The following is an 18,176-nucleotide window of genomic DNA, read 5'->3' as shown; positions in this document are numbered from 1 at the left end:
TTGAAGACTAGGCATCCTTTCTTCTCCATGTTTGCATCTCTCCTGATCCTTTCTCTGATATTTCTCTCAGATCTGTGACATCAAAGTTGCACTGTAATGAATAAAGACATTGAAAGGATGAACTTCAAATACAGATATCGAGTAATTTTTTGCTTGATTGACAGCATGTTAGCAAAGCAGGAATGTTACAGCATCTATGGATATGTCAGCTGCATTCTTAACAATATTGAAAGCAAAAGAGAGTTCCCTGACATTTAAGCACCTCTCTAGAGAGTTCTAGTTTATGTGTTAAAACCCCAGATGTATAATATTCTACTGAGACAACCAATTATTTTAAAAATGTGCCTTGGAGATATGAATTACGTAAGAAATCCATCTTATTTGACTTGGTCACTGAACAAGCCTATGAGATTTAACTATCTTGCTTTATGTAAAACTCAAAGTAGTATCTGAAAGTTATCTGAAGATATATTTGTGAACTAAGATCTCTCCAAATCTATTGCTGATGTTTAAGAGCAGGAGAGAAATGGAATGAATGATTGACTGATACCCACTACAAGCTAACCTGCATTACTGAAAAGCAATCACCTTACTTATCTCTGCTTTTGTTTCCAACATTCTGAACACCAGAAAATGGTGTTAAGTTTGTTCAGACTCACTCAAGAGTTCACTGTAACAAATAATTCCTGGCCTGTAAACTTTCCGGTCTAAATATCCAATATTTGAATTCTCATTCATACTGATTTGTCATGACTAGACAAAAAGATTCAGTGGGGTACCCATATGCTCCATGGCTGGGGGAGTGTAACTGGTAGAATAAGAGTTGTAGTACAGGGTTTTTTTTGGCAGAGTTCTTCAATATTTGCATACTTTTTTTCTAAGACTATTTCAGCCTGTGAAATTATTTGCTGAAATATTAATGAACATAGATGGAAATAAGTACTATTGCAGTGAATTTATGACAAAACATGAATATGCTCAGAAAAACTTGCATATTTTTTGCTTGGCCTTTATATCTCTAGAAGAATAATGTAAGATAACGAGCCCAAGAGCTGATGTGCTTTTTCATGGAACACTACAATCTGGTTTCTGAGGTCGGGAAACTCGGGCAATACAAAATAATGAGATTTGGCCATGCTTAGTTAGCACAGAATGTCCTTATTGGAAGAAAAATTCTTTTGGGCTATGCATGAATGCAGCGGTGACATTTGTAGGGTTATGAAAAAAAATACAGCGAGTCCGTAGTCACTGCGCAGTCACCCAAGGCCGCTGCAGGCTTGATGTCTGTGAGCCAGGGTGTCTCAAGGAGTCAACGGAGGTAACAATTCCCTAGGACAGAAAACCGAACTATTAAATTCCCTCACTTTTCTTTCCATATTCTTTATCTCCTATTAGAGGTGGCTGTGAGGCTGTGTTTAAATTGGGAGCTTTGAGAGGTGGAGGTGGAAGGTTCTGTGGCAGCACTTTTTGTTCACTTGTTTATATTACGAGTGTCCTTGAAGACCTCTAAATTTGGAGCTTTACTGTGCTAGGTGATGTATGGCTGTAGAGACAGCGCTTGCCCTGAAGAACACCTAATTCTCTATTTATTTCTTCCGCTTAGGCCACATACATCATTCCCTCTTTGCTTTCAAAACTCCCCTTTCTGCTTGGACACCTTTTGTTCCCAGTGCAAATCACAGCTGCTCTTTTTTATTTTTTTTTTTTTCTCCCTCCTGCCTCTGCTCTTCAGAGGTATCTTGTCTTCATCAAAACTAATTTAGTTAATTCTCCATTTTAAAACTGGGATGCGGTGCCTGGTCCACAGTTGCTTAGCAACAGCTACCCTCCGCATGCAGAGACAACAGGCAGGCAGGGATGCCAGTGTGTCAGTCTGGCCCAGGAAGGTGAGAAAAAAGGGAGCAAGACAGATTGTCTCCCTCTAGGCTTTGACGCTGCCCACCGTACTTCTACACGCTGGCAGATATGTCGGAGGGATAGCATTCACTTTCATTCCCAGAATGGGCTTTTGGAATAAAAAATACTGGCTCAGCACAGGACAAGAATCAAGAATATGTTTGTATGTTTCGGATGCATATATACAGATCTAAAATACTCTATTATTAAGCATTAGGTATGGATTGCAATTAATCAAATCCCAATACTTACAAACTCACAGAAGCCCGAAGCGTACCAAGAAGGAATGTGGGTAACTATTGTGCAGAAATCAGGGGACTAAGTGTTGCAATCTCCAACCAGGAGGCCTGGCATTTCCAAGATGGATATGTAGGATTTTTATGGTACAGATGCCTTCTGTCCTAAGACTGCCTTCCAAACACGCAGAGACAACTGTGGGAAGAAAACTCTGGGGGTTCTCACCATCCTCTATAGGTATTTATATGTGGGAATATACTGTGGCTCTCTATCAAAACAGTGTTTAAGCCACATCTTTAGGTGAAAATCAAGAAATGCAAAAGGTAAGACTCTGAGTGGGCAGCATCACTCGGAAACATTCAATGATGAAAAAAGATCCAGATCATTTAAAAAATCTTATTACTTCAAAAATAAAAATCTGGAATATGAATTTAGGATTCTGATTATCTAGAGTTTGGGTGAAAATATTCTTTTTATTGAAGGCCAGGATAGTAAACACATCTCTCCAGAAAGATTTGTGAATAAAATCTCAAAAGTAGCCAATTTGAGACACTAATCTTCATGCCTTCCACATTACCTCCAGTTGCAAAGGATGAATTTGGACCAAGGCACAGTCAGAATTTTCTTAAGCCTTACAGGCTGTTGTAGATAAATTTCAGCTGCAGCTGCCTGCAGTGGCCTGCCTAAATATCCAGAGAGGAAAAAAGGTTGCTTAAATCCAGACTGAACCCAACTCAGAAAGATCAGAAGAGATGTTCCGTCTTGCCCTCCCTATCTTCACTCCTATCCTGCCTCTACTGTGAGTCAGAACATCTAATCTAGGGACCAAATGGAAGTTAATTTCTTCAGCATGTTGTTTTCCCTCCACAAACTCCGTCTTAGCATATATTTTTCTACATGCAAGAAACGTGATTTGTAGGAAAAGAGAAATATCAAGTGCATCTTCCCCTCCTCTGTTCTTCAAATACAACCTTTAATAAATTTAATAAGCTGTCTGTTAACAGCAGTAATGAATCTTCATGCTTCTAGCTCTGCCCCAGTTCTGCCTCATGCCCGTGTGGGAGCTCGAAACAAAGAAATCAATGCTTCGTCCACTGGGTAGACAGAGAGGTCTGTTACAGATATCCCAAGACAGATCATTTTGTGACATACAGCTCTTCTTATATTTTTATATATTTATATATCTTTAAATGAATGTGAATTTATAAATTATATAAAGACATAAATATGCAAATTGATGTTCAGAGGTAACAAACCACTGTAAGTTATATTAAAGCTTTGCGAATCGTGGATATTTGGTGTATGTGGGACAGACACCACATCCTCAGGCACCTAAAGATGCAGTTCTATGCTTAGCTGTGATTAGACAGCTGTGAAAGGCTTGGTACAAGCACGAATGTTTGAGATTCTCCATGTCCTCTCTGCTGTTCTCCGCAATTTATTGAACACCAAGTAGTTCTTGCTCCCTTGTCATGAGTGCTAACTGCATTACTTGGAAGCCACATAAGCATGTATCTGATAAAGAGATTGTTTTTATCAAGTTGGAATTACAGTATAGATGTGTCTGCTGTAACTATTACTAAATTGCTAGTTTCATTTTCACTTGTTACCAAAGACCAAATTCAAGCCTCTGCATATGATGGTATAATCCCCTTCATTTATGCTAACTAGCATGAATCAATGACAGGTGGAGATGATCACTGATGATGAAGAAAGCAGAGTTTTACTCGAAGTACTCCACAGATGTACGGATTGGCCCTGAGGAAATCACCTGATCTTTCATGACCTTCTGTGGTGGTTTTAGGCTGATCCAGCAACTAAAACTCACACAGTCTCTCCTTCTCCAGTAAAGTAGAGAGGAGAGAAAAAAAAACAAAACCAAAGGGACTGAGGGTTGAGACAAGAACAGAGGGAGCACCCACCAACCATGGTCCTGGGCAAAACAGACAGGGCTTTCTCAAAGCAAAACAGTTTATTAATGATTACTTAGAAGGACAAAGGGAAACAAAAAAAACCCGATTACTCGAGAGGACAGAAAGAAACAAAACCAGATCTTAAAACTGACACCTTCCCCCCCCCCCCCCGCTTTCCTTTTCCTCCCGGCTCTACCTCCTCCCCCCAGCAGCACAGGGGGCAGGGACTGGGGGAGTGCAGGTCAGTTCATTCCGTGCTGTTACTGCTGCTTCTTTCTTAAAGGAGAAGGAGTCCTTACACCCTTTTCCCCTGCTCCAATGGATCCCCTACCCACGAGGAAAAATTCACAAACTTCTCCAGCGTGAGTCCAGCCCACTGGAAACAATCCTTCCCCACAGATTGCTCCCGTGTGGGCTTTACCACAGTCTCGGGTACTTAGGGAGCTGTAGCCACTCGCTCCGGCGTGGGTCGTCACGCAGACTCCAGATGCCTCTCTGCCTTGTCGTGCACCCCAACACGACCATCCTCAGGCTCAGGCATCTTCTCCCCACGGGCTGCGAGTGGGTCTCTGCTCCACCGAGGCCGTCCTGGTTGCAGGGGGGCCGCCTGCTATCTCACCATCAGCCGCAGGGGAAACTCGGCTCCGGCACACCTCCTCCCGCTCCATCCTCACTGACCTGCTGTCGATGCGGCTGTTTCTCTCAGATCTCAGTCCTCTCCAGGTGAACTCAGCCCAGTGGGCACCCCGCGAGTGGGGTGCCCCCGAGTTCCCCAGCTGGCTCCGCCGCCGCCATTCTCCGTGGGCGGCGCCGGCCCGACGCAGGCAGCCGCCCGGCCGGGAGCCAGGGAGCGGGGGCAGTGCCCTCCTCCCTTCTCTGCTCGATCCTGGGCGAAGCACCTTTTCCGGTTCCTTTGTCCTGACTTAAATAGGGCAATTCGCAGAGGCGCCCTATTGGCTCAACCCTGAGGGGGATGGCAGTCTGATCTGGTGGCCAGGACTAAGCCTAACCCGGTTCCAAAACCAGGGAGGTCGCAGGGAGCAAAACCCCTCTCCTGCCACCAGAACCACCCCCCCCTCCACATCAAACCATGACACCTTCACTTCCACAAGTGCAAATCACTAACATTCGTGATTACGCATTTCCGTAAACTGCACTGAGGTCTCCAAACAACAGGACCTATGTCAAGGCAAAGTATTGTTGTTACTGTAAATGTATTGTTAATTTTGGATATTAAGCATTTATCTGAATGGCTTCAAGAACTTCACTTAATGACAGAGGCTTTCCGAAGTGGTTTTTTACATCACCTCCCATATAACTATAATGAATATTTAAAAATTAGTAACTATTGAAGGTATAACAAACACACAAAAGGTAGTTCAGTAGCCAAAGTGATAACGTCAGTTCATCCGGGCTCAACTCTGTCTTGAAATATTCATTTGCTGAATTATTCATTGCCTTATTTTATGCATTAATTAGTATCTTGGCAGTTTTGTAACTTGATTTCTTTGTGTACAGCAAACGAGGCAGGGATATGACAGTGTCTTACACTGTTCACTAGTCTCTAAATAAGGACATTTTCATAATGTGATGAAAGCATCACTAACGAATGACAAACCAAGCTGTTAATTTAATTTCTTGCATACTCTTTATTTATATTCACTTGACATTACTAATGACTTTGCATGTTACACATCTAAAATGTCATTAAATATTTTTTCCCCACAGGCTTTACATGTTTAATTAGAGCATCTTCAAAGTCACTAGCCATTCCTCCCTACCAGTCGCTTTCAACATTTCCCACACTGTGCCCTTATTTTTGAAGAACCTCCTTCCCATTGGTACACAGCATGTAGTTTTATGCCCGTTCAGAAAAACTGGATTCAACAATTCTGTATTGAATAGACATGGGGTTATTCATCTGCTTAAATTCAAGTCTAACTTGCATATTGCCCGAGTAGCCACAGACTTTAAATGTAAAACCAAAATGTCCTTGTTGTTGCTAAGAGCAAAACTGGTATTGGGTCCCAATTACCGCAACAAAATCCAACAGCTGAAGACGTTAAAAAATTGTCAGAGTAAGTTAAAGCCACTTTCTTTGAAAATCCGACAGATTTTCTAGACTTGATAGCCTGTTATAGTCTGTGCCTTCAGGACAGCCCAAACCAAATCGAGTTTTGAATGAAACTTCTCAGTAAAAATGTGTTCAGCCTTAGAAGGTGTTTAAAGACTACCCAAATAACCAAGACCAAACTGTCGGAATGAGTTGGGCTACTTGCTCAATCATTTCTGCGTTTAACTACTAAAGACACACGCACATTGTATTCTACCAAACGAAAGACATTTGCGTGAAAATAAGCAACAAGATTTTATACATCTAAAAAAAAAGCCTGGTAAAGTAGGATCCATCACAAAAAAAAATTGTAAAGGTCTATGGACAGGGCAAACTCTCTTTCTTTGGGGCCCAGAAAACATCTCTGGTGCTCTTCTCACACATGTGTTCTTCCTCCTTGCCCTAGAGGGAGATTTTTGAGCCTGTGGATCAGTTGTCAGTACCATATAGATGTCACTCCACAGCAAATCTCACTCATCGTAATCACTGCTGCCACTCAGTCAGCTCAGCGTCCAGAGAAGGAACAGAAATCGGTCAATGTTAAACCCAAACCAAAGCTTTCTATGTGCAAAAACAATTAAGACTGAAAGAAACCCTGTCTTCAGCACCCAGAGAAGGCACTCCCTATTCATCGGAGTAACACAGGTGCTCAGGGCCATGACGGCTCATCATTAGGCCTGGATGATGAAATTGTACCGGCATCTCAGACCACCCTCCTCCAGACCCAGGCCAGCCGGGAAGCCGTCGTGTCTTCCCTGCCGAGTACACTGTCACTGTCACCAAAGCGACTCGCAAACGTCGATTACTACCACCGACTGCGTAACAAGTTGGCCTTAAAAAGACAACGCGGGACTTGGCGGCTGTTCCTGCCCCAGGGTTTGCCACGGCCGGGCGTTCGCAGGCGCTCCGCGGTGCCGGGGCCACGAGCGGAGCCCGCCCCGAGGGCCGCAGGCACACGGCACCTCGCACTCCGGCCGCGCCGCTCCGGGACGAGGCCCTGCCAGCGGCCCCGTCCAGCTGCAGGCTCACGGGCTAGCGAAAAAACGGGCACGTACGCCACTGTTCCCCTCAGGAACCCGCCGCGGGGAGGCAGCGCCGGCCACCACCGACCCCGCCGGGACCCCCCCCCGCAAGCAGCCACGTCGCCGCCCGGCGGAGGAGGAGGAGCGCAATCCCGGCCCTGCCGCCCCGCGGCGGCCGTCGGCTCCGCCCCATCGCCGCCACCTCCCCGGCCGGAGGCGGACGAAGCCCCGCAGCCGCCGCGTCTCGCCGCCGCCCGGGGTCACGTGACAGCGCCCGCGGCACGCGGAAGCGGGGAGCCCCGCGCCGCGCATGTGCCCTCGGCGGGAGGGAAGTCGGCGACTGCTTCCGGGTTGGGCGGCGGCACCGGCACCATGTCGTGCGCTCTGGTTCCCTTCGGCCACTTCCAGGACCTCGAGGCGGCTCGTGAATTCCTGTTCCCGCACCGCCGCCACGGCAGCGCCCCGGCTGGCAGGGAGAGCGGTGAGTCCGCCCCGCAGCGCGGGGGGGCTGGGGGCCCGGCCCAGCCCGGCGGGGCGGGTGTGGCGGCGGCGGCGGCGGGGCTGTGCCGTGCCCCGCGGTCTCCGCGAGGCTCTGTGCGACGGGAGTCTCGGGCCTCCCGCGGAGGAGAGCTGCCCGGCGACGTGCGCCGACGTGCGCCCCTGCCCGGTGGCCGCAGCCGGGGTTGCCTGGAGGCGAGGCCGGGGGTGCTGGCCGGGCTCTGGGCTCGCTCCTCCCCGCTTTCCGAACCATCCCTGTCCGCTCAAGGGTGTGCCAGGGGCGTGTAGGGGGTAACCGCGGATAGCGGGGTGCCCGGCATCGTTACTGCCGTGAAGGGCTGTGAAGGGTGGATGTCCCTTCACCTACAAATTCAGATTTTCCTGCTGTTGGGACGTTTCAAGTGTTCGGCAGTTCTCAAATGCCGGTCCTTGTCCTGTAGCATGTAGGTGAAACTCTTCGGCCACAGACCCTGAGTGTCCCAGACTTCGAGATGGAAGTTTGTAATTTTCTTGCTAAGAGAGTGCAGTTGTCTGAAGGTGTTCTAGTGAAGTTAATGAACGTTGCACGTACAGGGTTGTCTGATGCAAAACGTGCTTAAAGTATAGTAAAGATTTAGTTTGGCAGCTTAAATTAAAAGACAGTGAATCTTACAGCAGCTGTAGTCTGAAGTTGTGGACCAGATTTCTGTTGTGTGAGGCAATGCACAGAGCAAGCTGAGCTGTCTGGAAGAGAAGTTGTGTTCTCAACAGAAGAAGGACCAACAGATCCATGCCCAGGACAGACAGTACAGGGAATCGAGACACCGAGCTGTATGTTGTTAGTACCATATTGTGTTAACAACATGTATTTGACTGGTGTTTTGGCTTTCTGGCAACAGCATGGAAAGAAAGGGTTTGAAATGGTTAAGGAGGATGCTTGTGAAGTCCCCTCAACTGTAAACAGAACTATGAGAGAAAGCAGCAAGGTGCTTATTTAAAAAGCTTGAAAGGTCTGGGGTAGAACTGAAAGAGGAGGAGACCATAGGATAGTTTGTGTTGGAAGGGACCATCAGTCCAACCCCCCTGCCATGGGCAGGGACATCTTTCGCTAGATCAGGTTGTTCCTGCCCTGTCCAGTGTGACCTTGAGTACTTGCAGTGATGGGACATCCCTAATTTCTCTAAGCAACTTGTTCCAGTGTCTCACCACCTTCATAGTAAAAAATTTCTTTTTTATATTCAACCTAAATCTACCATCTTTCAGTTTAAAACTATTGGCCCTTGTCCTGTCACTACAGGTCATGGTAAAAAGATGACATAACGATTGTGAAAAAGGTGCGTTTCAACTGTAAGTAAATTGAGTTCAATCTTGAACACAGAAAGAAAGCAATAGTAAAATACACAATGTACGTACAGAAGCTTTAGTGGTAAAGTTAACTAGCTGAACGTACAGGCAGTTTTCATTGTCCAAAACTTTTGGTAGAAAACAATATTGTGCTGCTACTTCTGCTTGTTGTTTGACTCCCAAAATGCTCTGAAAAATGCATACAGATGCCTTACGGCTTTTCTTTTGGTGTCACCTGTATCTAAAGGTGAGGTTCTGGAACTGATAGAGCCCTGTTAGTGCCTCTTGAATACTGAAGATAAAAGCGAAAGATTGTAATGTGTTTGCGTTTCTAGAAGTATGTACTGAAAGAAATTAAAATATTTCTCTTGTATTTGATGGTACATGTGAGAGAAGTTTGTGTGAAATAACTTTGATACTTTTGTTGGAGTGGATTTCTCAAATGGCAACTGTAAAAACGTTTAGTGTGTTGTAAAACCCACCAAAATGGTAGAAGCAGAGAAGATAAATGTTCTAAAATGTGCTGTTCTTCCATTTTAATGAGTTGGCTGTATTCTGGGCTATTTTTATATTTGCTCATTCAGTTATCAAGGCAGAGCATCAGAAGTGAGCATTTTCCAAAATCCTGCTCATTTAGACTTTTTGAAATCCTTTGGATTTGTGCCTGTAAATTTTCGATACCACAGCTGTTTTCATGGTTCAGGATAAATGAAAATGAATGTAAGCAAGTAGGAGTTCCCAAAGTGACTTTTATATAGGATTATACATTAGTCATTTGAAGCCGAAATCCTTAGTGCATTAATCTAGACCTGCTGTTTGTGAACAGAGAAGGTCTTGTGGGAGATGTGAAGGTTGGAGGACGCCTGGGGCATAGTGACCACGAGATAATAGAATTCTCAATTCTAGGGGAAGTTAGGAGGGGGAACACTAAAACGGCCAAGCTGGACTTTGGGAGAGCTGACTTTGGGCTGTTTAGAAGTCTGGTTAACAAAGTCCAATGGGAGACAGCTCTCAAGGGTAAGGGGGCGCAGGAGGGATGGTTACTACTCAAAAAGGAAATTCTGGAGGCACAGGAGCAAGCTGTCCCTGTGTGCCGGAAATCGAGCCGCCGGGGTAGAAAACCAGCTTGGATGACAAAGGAGATTGGGAATATCTCAAAAGAAAAAGGCATGTCTACAAGTCTTGGAAGAATGGGCAGGCATCCAGGAATCAATACAGGGAGGAAGTTAGGACATGTAGGGAGATAATCAGGGAGGCAAAAGCCCAATTGGAACTTAGACTAGCCAGCTCCGTAAGGGACAACAAAAAGTCTTTCTATAAATATATTAATAACAAAAGGAGGGCTAAAGATCACCTCCAGCCCCTACTGGACTCAGGGGGTACGTTAGTCACTAGGGATGAGGACAAGGCTGAGGTCCTAATGCCTTCTTTGCCTTAGTCTTTAATAATAAGGTCAGCAGTTCCCAGGTGAGCTGGCCTTTGGTGTCTGAGTGCAGGGAGGGAGAGCAAATCGAAGCTCCTGTGATCCAAGAGGAACGGGTCAAGGATCTGCTCCTTCGGCTGGATGCCCACAAGTCTATGGGGCCTGATGGTATCCACCCGAGAGTCCTGAGAGAGCTGGCGGATGTCATTGCCAAACCCCTGTCCATTATCTTTGGGCAGTCTTGGCTCACTGGGGAAGTTCTGCTGGACTGGAGGCTGGCGGATGTTACCCCCATTTACAAAAAAGGGCAGAAGAGGATCCGGGGAACTACAGGCCTGTCAGTCTGACCTCGGTGACGGGCAAAGTCATGGAACAGGTTATCTTGAGTGCTATTAATGAGCACATACAGGTTAACCGGGTGATCAGGCCCAGTCAACATGGGTTTATGAAAGGCAGGTCTTGCCAATCAAACCTGATCACCTTCTATGACAGGGTGACCCGCCTGGTTGACGAGGGAAGGGCTGTGGATGTAGTTTTCCTTGACCTCAGTAAAGCCTTTGATACAGTTTCTCATAGTGTTCTGGTTGAGAAACTGGTAACTGCTGGCCTGGATAGGCACACCCTCCTTTGGGTTAAAAACTGGCTGGATGGCCGGGCCCAAAGAGTGGCGGTAAATGGGGCTAAATCCAGCTGGAGGCCGGTCACCAGTGGGGTTCCCCAGGGCTCAGTGCTGGGTCCAGTTCTGTTTAACATCTTTATCAATGACCTGGATGAGGGGATTGAATGTACCCTCAGTAAATTTGCGGATGACACCAAGCTGGGAGGCTGTGTCGATCTGCTCGAGGGTAGGGAGGCCCTTCAGAGGGATTTGAACAGACTGGATCGTTGGGCTGAAGCCAATGGCAGGAGCTTTAATAAGGCCAAGTGCAGAGTCCTTCACTTGAGGTATAAAAACCCCAAGCATTGCTATAGGCTCGGGGAGGAGTGGCTGGAGAGCTGCCTGGCGGAGAAGGACCTGGGGGTGTTGGTTGACTATCGGCTTGATATGAGCCAGCAGTGTGCCCAGGTGGCCAAGAAGGCCAATGGGATACTGGCGTGTATCAAGAATAGTGTGACCAGCAGGAGCAGGGAAGTGATCCTGCCCCTGTACTCGGCACTGGTGAGGCCGCACCTGGAATATTGTGTCCAGTTTTGGGCCCCTCGCTTTAAGAGAGATATTGAGCTCCTGGAGCGAGTCCAAAGAAGGGCGACTAAACTGGTCAAGGGGCTGGAAAATAAAACTTATGAGGAGCGGCTGAGGGAGTTGGGGCTGTTTAGCCTGGAAAAGAGGAGGCTGAGGGGAGACCTGATTACGGCCTATAAATACTTGAGAAAAGATGGTGGGGAGGTAGGGGAAGGGCTCTTTACATTAGTGATGGGTGATAGAACAAGAGGAAATGGGCATAAGCTTAGTCAGGGGAGGTTCAGGTTGGATGTTAGGAAGTATTTCTTCTCTGAAAGGGTTGTCAGCCACTGGAATAGGCTGCCCAGGGAGGTGGTTGAGTCCCCATCCCTGGATGTGTTTAAGAATAGGGTGGATGATCTACTTGAGGATATGGTTTAATGGGGATTAGGGATGGTTGGACTCGATGATCTCTAAGGTCTTTTCCAACCTAGAAATCTATGAATCTATGAATCTTTGATAGGGAGAAACACCGTTACAACTTGGAGAGGTATTTTAAGTTATATATAAGTAAATTGCGGAGGTATCCTTAGAAAAAAAAATGGATTTGGCTGTGTGGAGCAGGAATTACACTTGTTTCTCCAGATCTGTTTTGCTGCCGCTTTGTGGCGTAGCCAACTGAATAGTTAAGCCGCGTATTGCATTTTGTGGCTCAAGAGAGCCAGGGCAAATATTTTTAACTAAGCAAGATAGAAATAAATGTCTTCTTATCAAGGAATGCTTTAGTAAAAACTGTTCCATCGGCAGAATGTACTGTTTTAAAGCAGTAGTTTAATAAAATTGTACATTTAAAAACTTAAATTTTAATCTGCTTTTATAGTTTTACTCTTTAGGGGAAAAGAAAACTAATGAGTAGGTTTTTTTTAGTGAAAAGTTCAACACTGAAATTATATTCATTAGCTATCAAATACAGCTTTTGTACTAAACTTCATATTTATGTAATTGCTTATATGTGAACAAACATAGCTTAATAAACACATGTCAAGGTTATAAGTATTTTTCATTTTAAATTTGAGAACCACACCTTTTATTTACTGTTTTTTCTTGTGTGTTTGGTTTTTTAAAAGTTACACTGCATTTATATGGAAACATTCACTAGTGTTTAAATTTTATTGTTAAATGAAAAATGTTGGCTACTTTTGGAAAGTAAACGTTCATATTAAATATTTTTCCTAAATAGTACTTCAGTTAACAAATTGATTACTTTAAATTAGTCATAGCTGAATAGTTATGTCATAAGTTAGTAGTATTTGTCATAACTTAATGTTTTAGGTGCTTAGTAGAATATTCAAAAGCTCCTGTCAGACTTTGGGTAACAAATGTTTTCAAAAAGATGCCTCTAGGATGTTCAATGTGTGGATTTGGGGGTTTTTGTTAGAAACTATAGGTCTTCTCTTTTTTGATTTCTTAGTTACAGATCAGAGAAATTTTTCCTGCTGATTTAACTTTGGTCATTTTTTCATTCTAACCAAAATATTTTCTTTGAGTCTGTTGGCCTCACTACAATCTAGGATGGTTAATGTAAAAGCATTTTTGTAAATACATTTTAAAGGAAAAGAATTTGCTTACTTCCAAAAATGCAAACTGTATACATTTCTAAATCACTATGTGATACTGTGACTTTTACTGAAGTTAGAAGTTAGATACCCTTAGTATGAATAAAAAAGCTGTACCTTCTCAACTGGTTGTGTTTGACGTAGCAGCATATTTCGTTTAATTATAATAAGTTAATCTAGGTTATCAATTTCAAATTTAGTTTGAAAAGGCTTATCAAAGTGCTACATGTATTAAAAATATAGATGTAAGTAATTGACTTGAGAAAAAAAAAATCTGCATTTTTATTCTAGGGAAACTTCATTATTTTTTTTCCTTCCTTTCTACAGGTAAACATTTAAACACATTCAGCAGTATAAAAAGAGGATGGAAAGCATCCTATCAACTACAGCTTCACTTAATCTCTTTCTGTAGCCCAACAGTTTGTCTAGTTTGTGCAAAGGATGTACTTGGCTGGTAAACTGAGGAGGAAAAACCAGGTGTCCTCCTCATTTGAACCTCATGTGAAGTCAGTTCTGTAGGTGCCTGTTTCCTCCCAGGCCAGGAAACCCTGATGGAAGGGTTCGTGTCTTTCTCCTTGCTTGCATTCCGCAGTCGTACCTTAAGATTGCTAATAATGCAGTGGTGAAACAACTTGGGAAAAGTTCCTAGGCTGCTGAGGTGACCATTGATCTGTAGTGATGCAAATATGTAGCTACTTTTTAATTGTACATGTTAGAATAAAAGGTGTTGGGGTGGATCTTGCCTCACGTGGCTTAAAAATAAAAACAGTATTGTGGAGTGAACTGGTTAAAGATGCTTCATATGGAATTCCCACTCCTTTATTCTCTAGGAAAAAAGGGACTGAATACTTCTCTGTATTTTAATGAACAGGATTAATAAAGCATGAGAATTAAAGATTCTTGGGGAAAGTTAATGGCAATAATGAGGCACAGATCCTCTGTGGAGCCTGAGCCTAGTGGTATCTAAGTGGCTTTGAAAACTACTGTTTCAAATGTGCAAATTCTGGGAATAGAAGTATTTGCATTACATTTAATTTGACAGCTTGCTGCATTGATGATGTTTTGGCAAGCATGTTGGCTAGATCAGAAAATAACTGTTACAGTTAACTCCATTATACAACTGTCTATAATAAGGCGTACACATGAATGAAAAAATCCATCTTATTTGCAAAATGTGATAAAGCTTCACAGGCATAACAGAATTTTAGCATTAAGAAATTAATGGATGTTTAACTGAAAAGAGCAGAAAATTGAGCAATAAAGACATAACATTTTTCTATAAATTTTATAATTTGAGGAATTTAGCTACAATTTGTTTGAAGTGATATATCTCTGTTCTTCCAGTAGACTCTGAGCTCGAACTGTGTGTTTTAAAACATTTGATAGGCTTGATGACAGCAGTTCAGTGTCACGGCCAGGTAAGACTGCTGCGAGGTAAACGTTGGGGGCGTTAATATGAAATAAAAAAATCACTACTTTCCTGGCGTGCGGATATTTTTAGTTCCCAAATGTACTTCCCTCTCATTACTGAAATGAAATTAATAACAAAACAAACCAAAACTTGCTTTGGGAGTTCCCAAGCGATGATACCTACCTGCATCTGTGATTGTGAGCTGGTCGCTTCAGAATGATAAGTGGCACAGCACACAACTTTGAGATGCTGCTGCTTATTTAGGGGGCAGAAAAAAATCAACCCCATGATTTAGGGGGTTGCTCCAAGCTGAGGTATCGCTTTAGTGTTTCCTTTTACAGTAGGAATGATGGCTTTAGCCTGGCACAGAAACTCTTCTCCAAAATCCAGCCCTGTTACATTGACAGCATGCTGAAAAGTGCTCTTCAGCACCCAGTTCCTCTAAACAGCATCTTTGGACTTGTGCTTACACACTTTGCTTTATCTGAATCAACTAATTTAATTCAGAAATACAGAAGGCCAGGCTTTTTATTTCAGAGTTGCAAACAAGGTTACAAAAAAAAATACATTACAAAATCGAATTCTAGATTGCATTTATCATAGAATTATAGAATGATTAGGTTGAAAGGGACCTTAAAGATCAGCTAGGTCCAACTCCACTGCCACAGGCACTTAGCAGTAGGTTGTTCTCAACTGTTTCTGTATCCCTCTTATTGAATTTGGTATATTGAAGAGTCTTCTGACAAGCTCTTTTGTATTCCCTCTTTAATCAGATCTTCCGTCTCCAGACTGCATTATATACATTTAAGATTCCTTTGTTTCAGTTTTCATGTAAAATATCGTAAAAATATGAACTCTGCCTCAATTTTGTTACATCTGTAATTGTTAATCCGTTCTGAGATATGGGGAAGACTAAATGACGTGCTCTCAACACACATGACAGAATGGTGTTCGGGAACATCTGAGGAACTTGAAGGTGCACAAGTCCATGGGACCTGATGAGATCCATCCGCGGGTCCTGAAGGAACTGGCAGATGAAGTTGCCAAGCCACTGGCCATTGTATTTGAGAAGTCGTGGCGGTCTGGCGAGGTCCCCGATGACTGGAAGAGAGGGAACATAACCCCCATTTTTAAAAAGGGGAACAAGGAGGACCCGGGCAACTACAGGCCGGTCAGCCTCACCTCTGTGCCTGGCAAGGTCATGGAGCAGATTCTCCTGGGAACCATGCTAAGGCACATGGAGAGCAAGGAGGTGGTGGATGACAGCCAACATGGCTTCACCAAAGGCAGATCGTGCCTGACCAACTTGGTGGCCTTTTATGATGGGGTGACAGCATCGGTGGACAAGGGTCGACCAACGGATGTCATCTACCTGGACTTGTGCAAAGCTTTTGACACTGTCCTGCACGACATTCTTTTCTCTAAACTAGAGAGGCATGGGTTTGATGGATGGACCACTCGGTGGATAAGGAATTGGCTCAATGGCCGCACTCAGAGAGTAGTGGTCAACGGCTCGATGTCCAAGTGGAGACCGGTCACGAGTGGCGTCCCTCAGGGGTCCGTGTTGGGCCCGGCCCTCTTCAACATCTTTGTCGGTGACGTGGACAGTGGCATGGAGTGCACCCTCAGCAAGTTTGCCAATGACACCAAGCTGTGTGGTGCCGTCGACACGCTGGAAGGGAGGGATGCCATCCAGAGGGACCTCGACAGGCTGGAGAGGTGGGCCCGTACCAACTTCATGAAGTTTAACCAGGCCAAGTGCAAGGTCCTACATCTGGGTCGTGGCAATCCCAGGCACAAATACAGACTGGGCGGAGAATGGATTGAGAGCAGCCCTGAGGAGAAGGACTTGGGAGTACTGGTGGACGAGAAGCTCAATATGAGCCGGCAATGTGCTCTTGCGGCCCAGAAGGCCAACCGCGTCCTGGGCTGCATCAAGAGGAGCGTGGCTAGCAGGTCGAGGGAGGTGATTCTTCCCCTCTACTCTGCCCTCGTGAGACCTCACCTGGAGTATTGCGTCCAGTTCTGGAGTCCCCAACATAAGAAGGACATGGACCAGTTGGAGAGGGTCCAGAGGAGGGCCACGAAGATAAGAGGGCTGGAGCACCTTTCCTATGAGGACAGGCTGAAAGAGTTGGGGCTGTTCAGCCTGGAGAAGAGGAGGCTCCGGGGTGACCTTATAGCGGTCTTCCAGTACCTCAAGGGGGCCTACAAGAAAGATGGGGAGAGGCTGTTCAGGAGGCCCAGTTGTGACAGGACAAGGGGTAATGGTTTTAAAATAGAGGGAGGTAGATTCAGGTTGGATATTAGGAAAAAATTTTTTACCATGAGAGTTGTAGAACACTGGAACAGGTTGCCCAGAGAGGTGGTGGATGCTCCATCCCTGGAGACGTTCAAGGCCCGGTTGGATGAGGCCCTGAGCAACCTGATCTAGTTGGAGATATCCCTGTTCCTTGCAGGGGGGTTGGACTAGATGACCTTTGAAGGTCCCTTCCAGCCCTAACCATTCTATGATTCTATGTGTCAAAGTACTTTGTCCAAATTTTTTTTGCGCTCAGGTTTTTTTCTGCTTTAGCATCTGCTGTACTGGATAAACTTCCTTCTTTCTTGCTGTAAGTTAAGCTGTTACTTGCACCTGAAAGAAGGCTGAAATACCGTGGTTCGTATGTCATCTGTGTCATTTGTTTCCTGTGCTATATGGCATACAAAGCTTTCCCACCCACCATGGTACCTCAAACTTATTTTTGGAGTTGTTACAACTGTAAGCCATGGAAATTTGCAGCATTTCTTTAAAGAATCTATGTAGTACCTGGATTATTTTTAATTTAGTCATCTTTCATTCATGTGCACCCCTGTCCTACTTGGTGGGATGAGGTGAGAAGCAGAAAAGGCTTTGACTCTGTGTGAGCACTGCTTAGCAGTAATGAAAACATTGATGTGTTTGTGTCATCACAAATCCAAAACACAGCCCCATACCACCTCCTATGAAGAAAATTAACTCTATCCCAGCCAAAACCAATCCATTAAGATATGAAACTAATTTATCATTTTTATATCTACAAAGAATGCCTATATTAGTTTTTTGACTGATGCAGCTTGATACTTTATGGCCCATAATTGAAAACCTGTTGAGGACAGATTATTGGTTCATGCATGAGTTGAAATTTTTCTTACGTATTAAAAAAAAACCCTGTGAACATCAACTTGCTTATTTTAAAGCAATGTAACAACGCAGGTAAGGGTAGTTTGACTTTTGTGGCTTTGAGCATCCAGTTTTCAACACATGGTTTACCACTTGGGCAAATGCAGAGTTTTCTGGGCAGGCCCATGCCAAGCATGTCCTCTGGTAACAGAGCTGGAACACAGAGGTGAGGGTAGGAGAAAAAGGCTGCCTGCCCTAGGTCATCACTGTGCTGTGGGAAGGAGGGTGCTCACAGTTTTCTGTACTCAGAGAGATATTCTGCAGTTTGGGGAGGAAGTCTTGAACTGAATAAAAACATCTTTCGTATTGAATTTGAGCTGTTAAATGCCGGTTAGACCTCATTGGTATAGATCTGTTGCT

The 18,176-nt window shown here is 44.6% G+C and overlaps 1 protein-coding gene across 2 annotated transcripts in view; it reads left to right on the top strand.

The window, feature by feature from the left end:
* The first annotated feature begins 7,553 nt into the window (after window positions 1-7,553).
* RAB3GAP2 (RAB3 GTPase activating non-catalytic protein subunit 2) overlaps window positions 7,554-18,176 on the top strand; it is a 53,510-nt gene continuing 42,887 nt past the window's right edge. For both annotated transcript variants that reach the window (XM_086631730.1, XM_086631729.1), the window contains exon 1: window positions 7,554-7,662. In XM_086631730.1, coding sequence (XP_086487856.1) covers window positions 7,554-7,662 — 109 coding nt within the window. The remainder of the gene's footprint in view (window positions 7,663-18,176) is intronic.

This window comes from Tauraco erythrolophus, chromosome 2, assembly GCF_009769465.1.
Source record: "Tauraco erythrolophus isolate bTauEry1 chromosome 2, bTauEry1.pri, whole genome shotgun sequence".
NCBI classification, from domain to species: Eukaryota; Metazoa; Chordata; class Aves; order Musophagiformes; family Musophagidae; genus Tauraco; species Tauraco erythrolophus.
The sequence above is the reverse complement of the archived record's forward strand: the minus strand, read 5'-3'. Positions and strand labels throughout refer to the sequence as shown.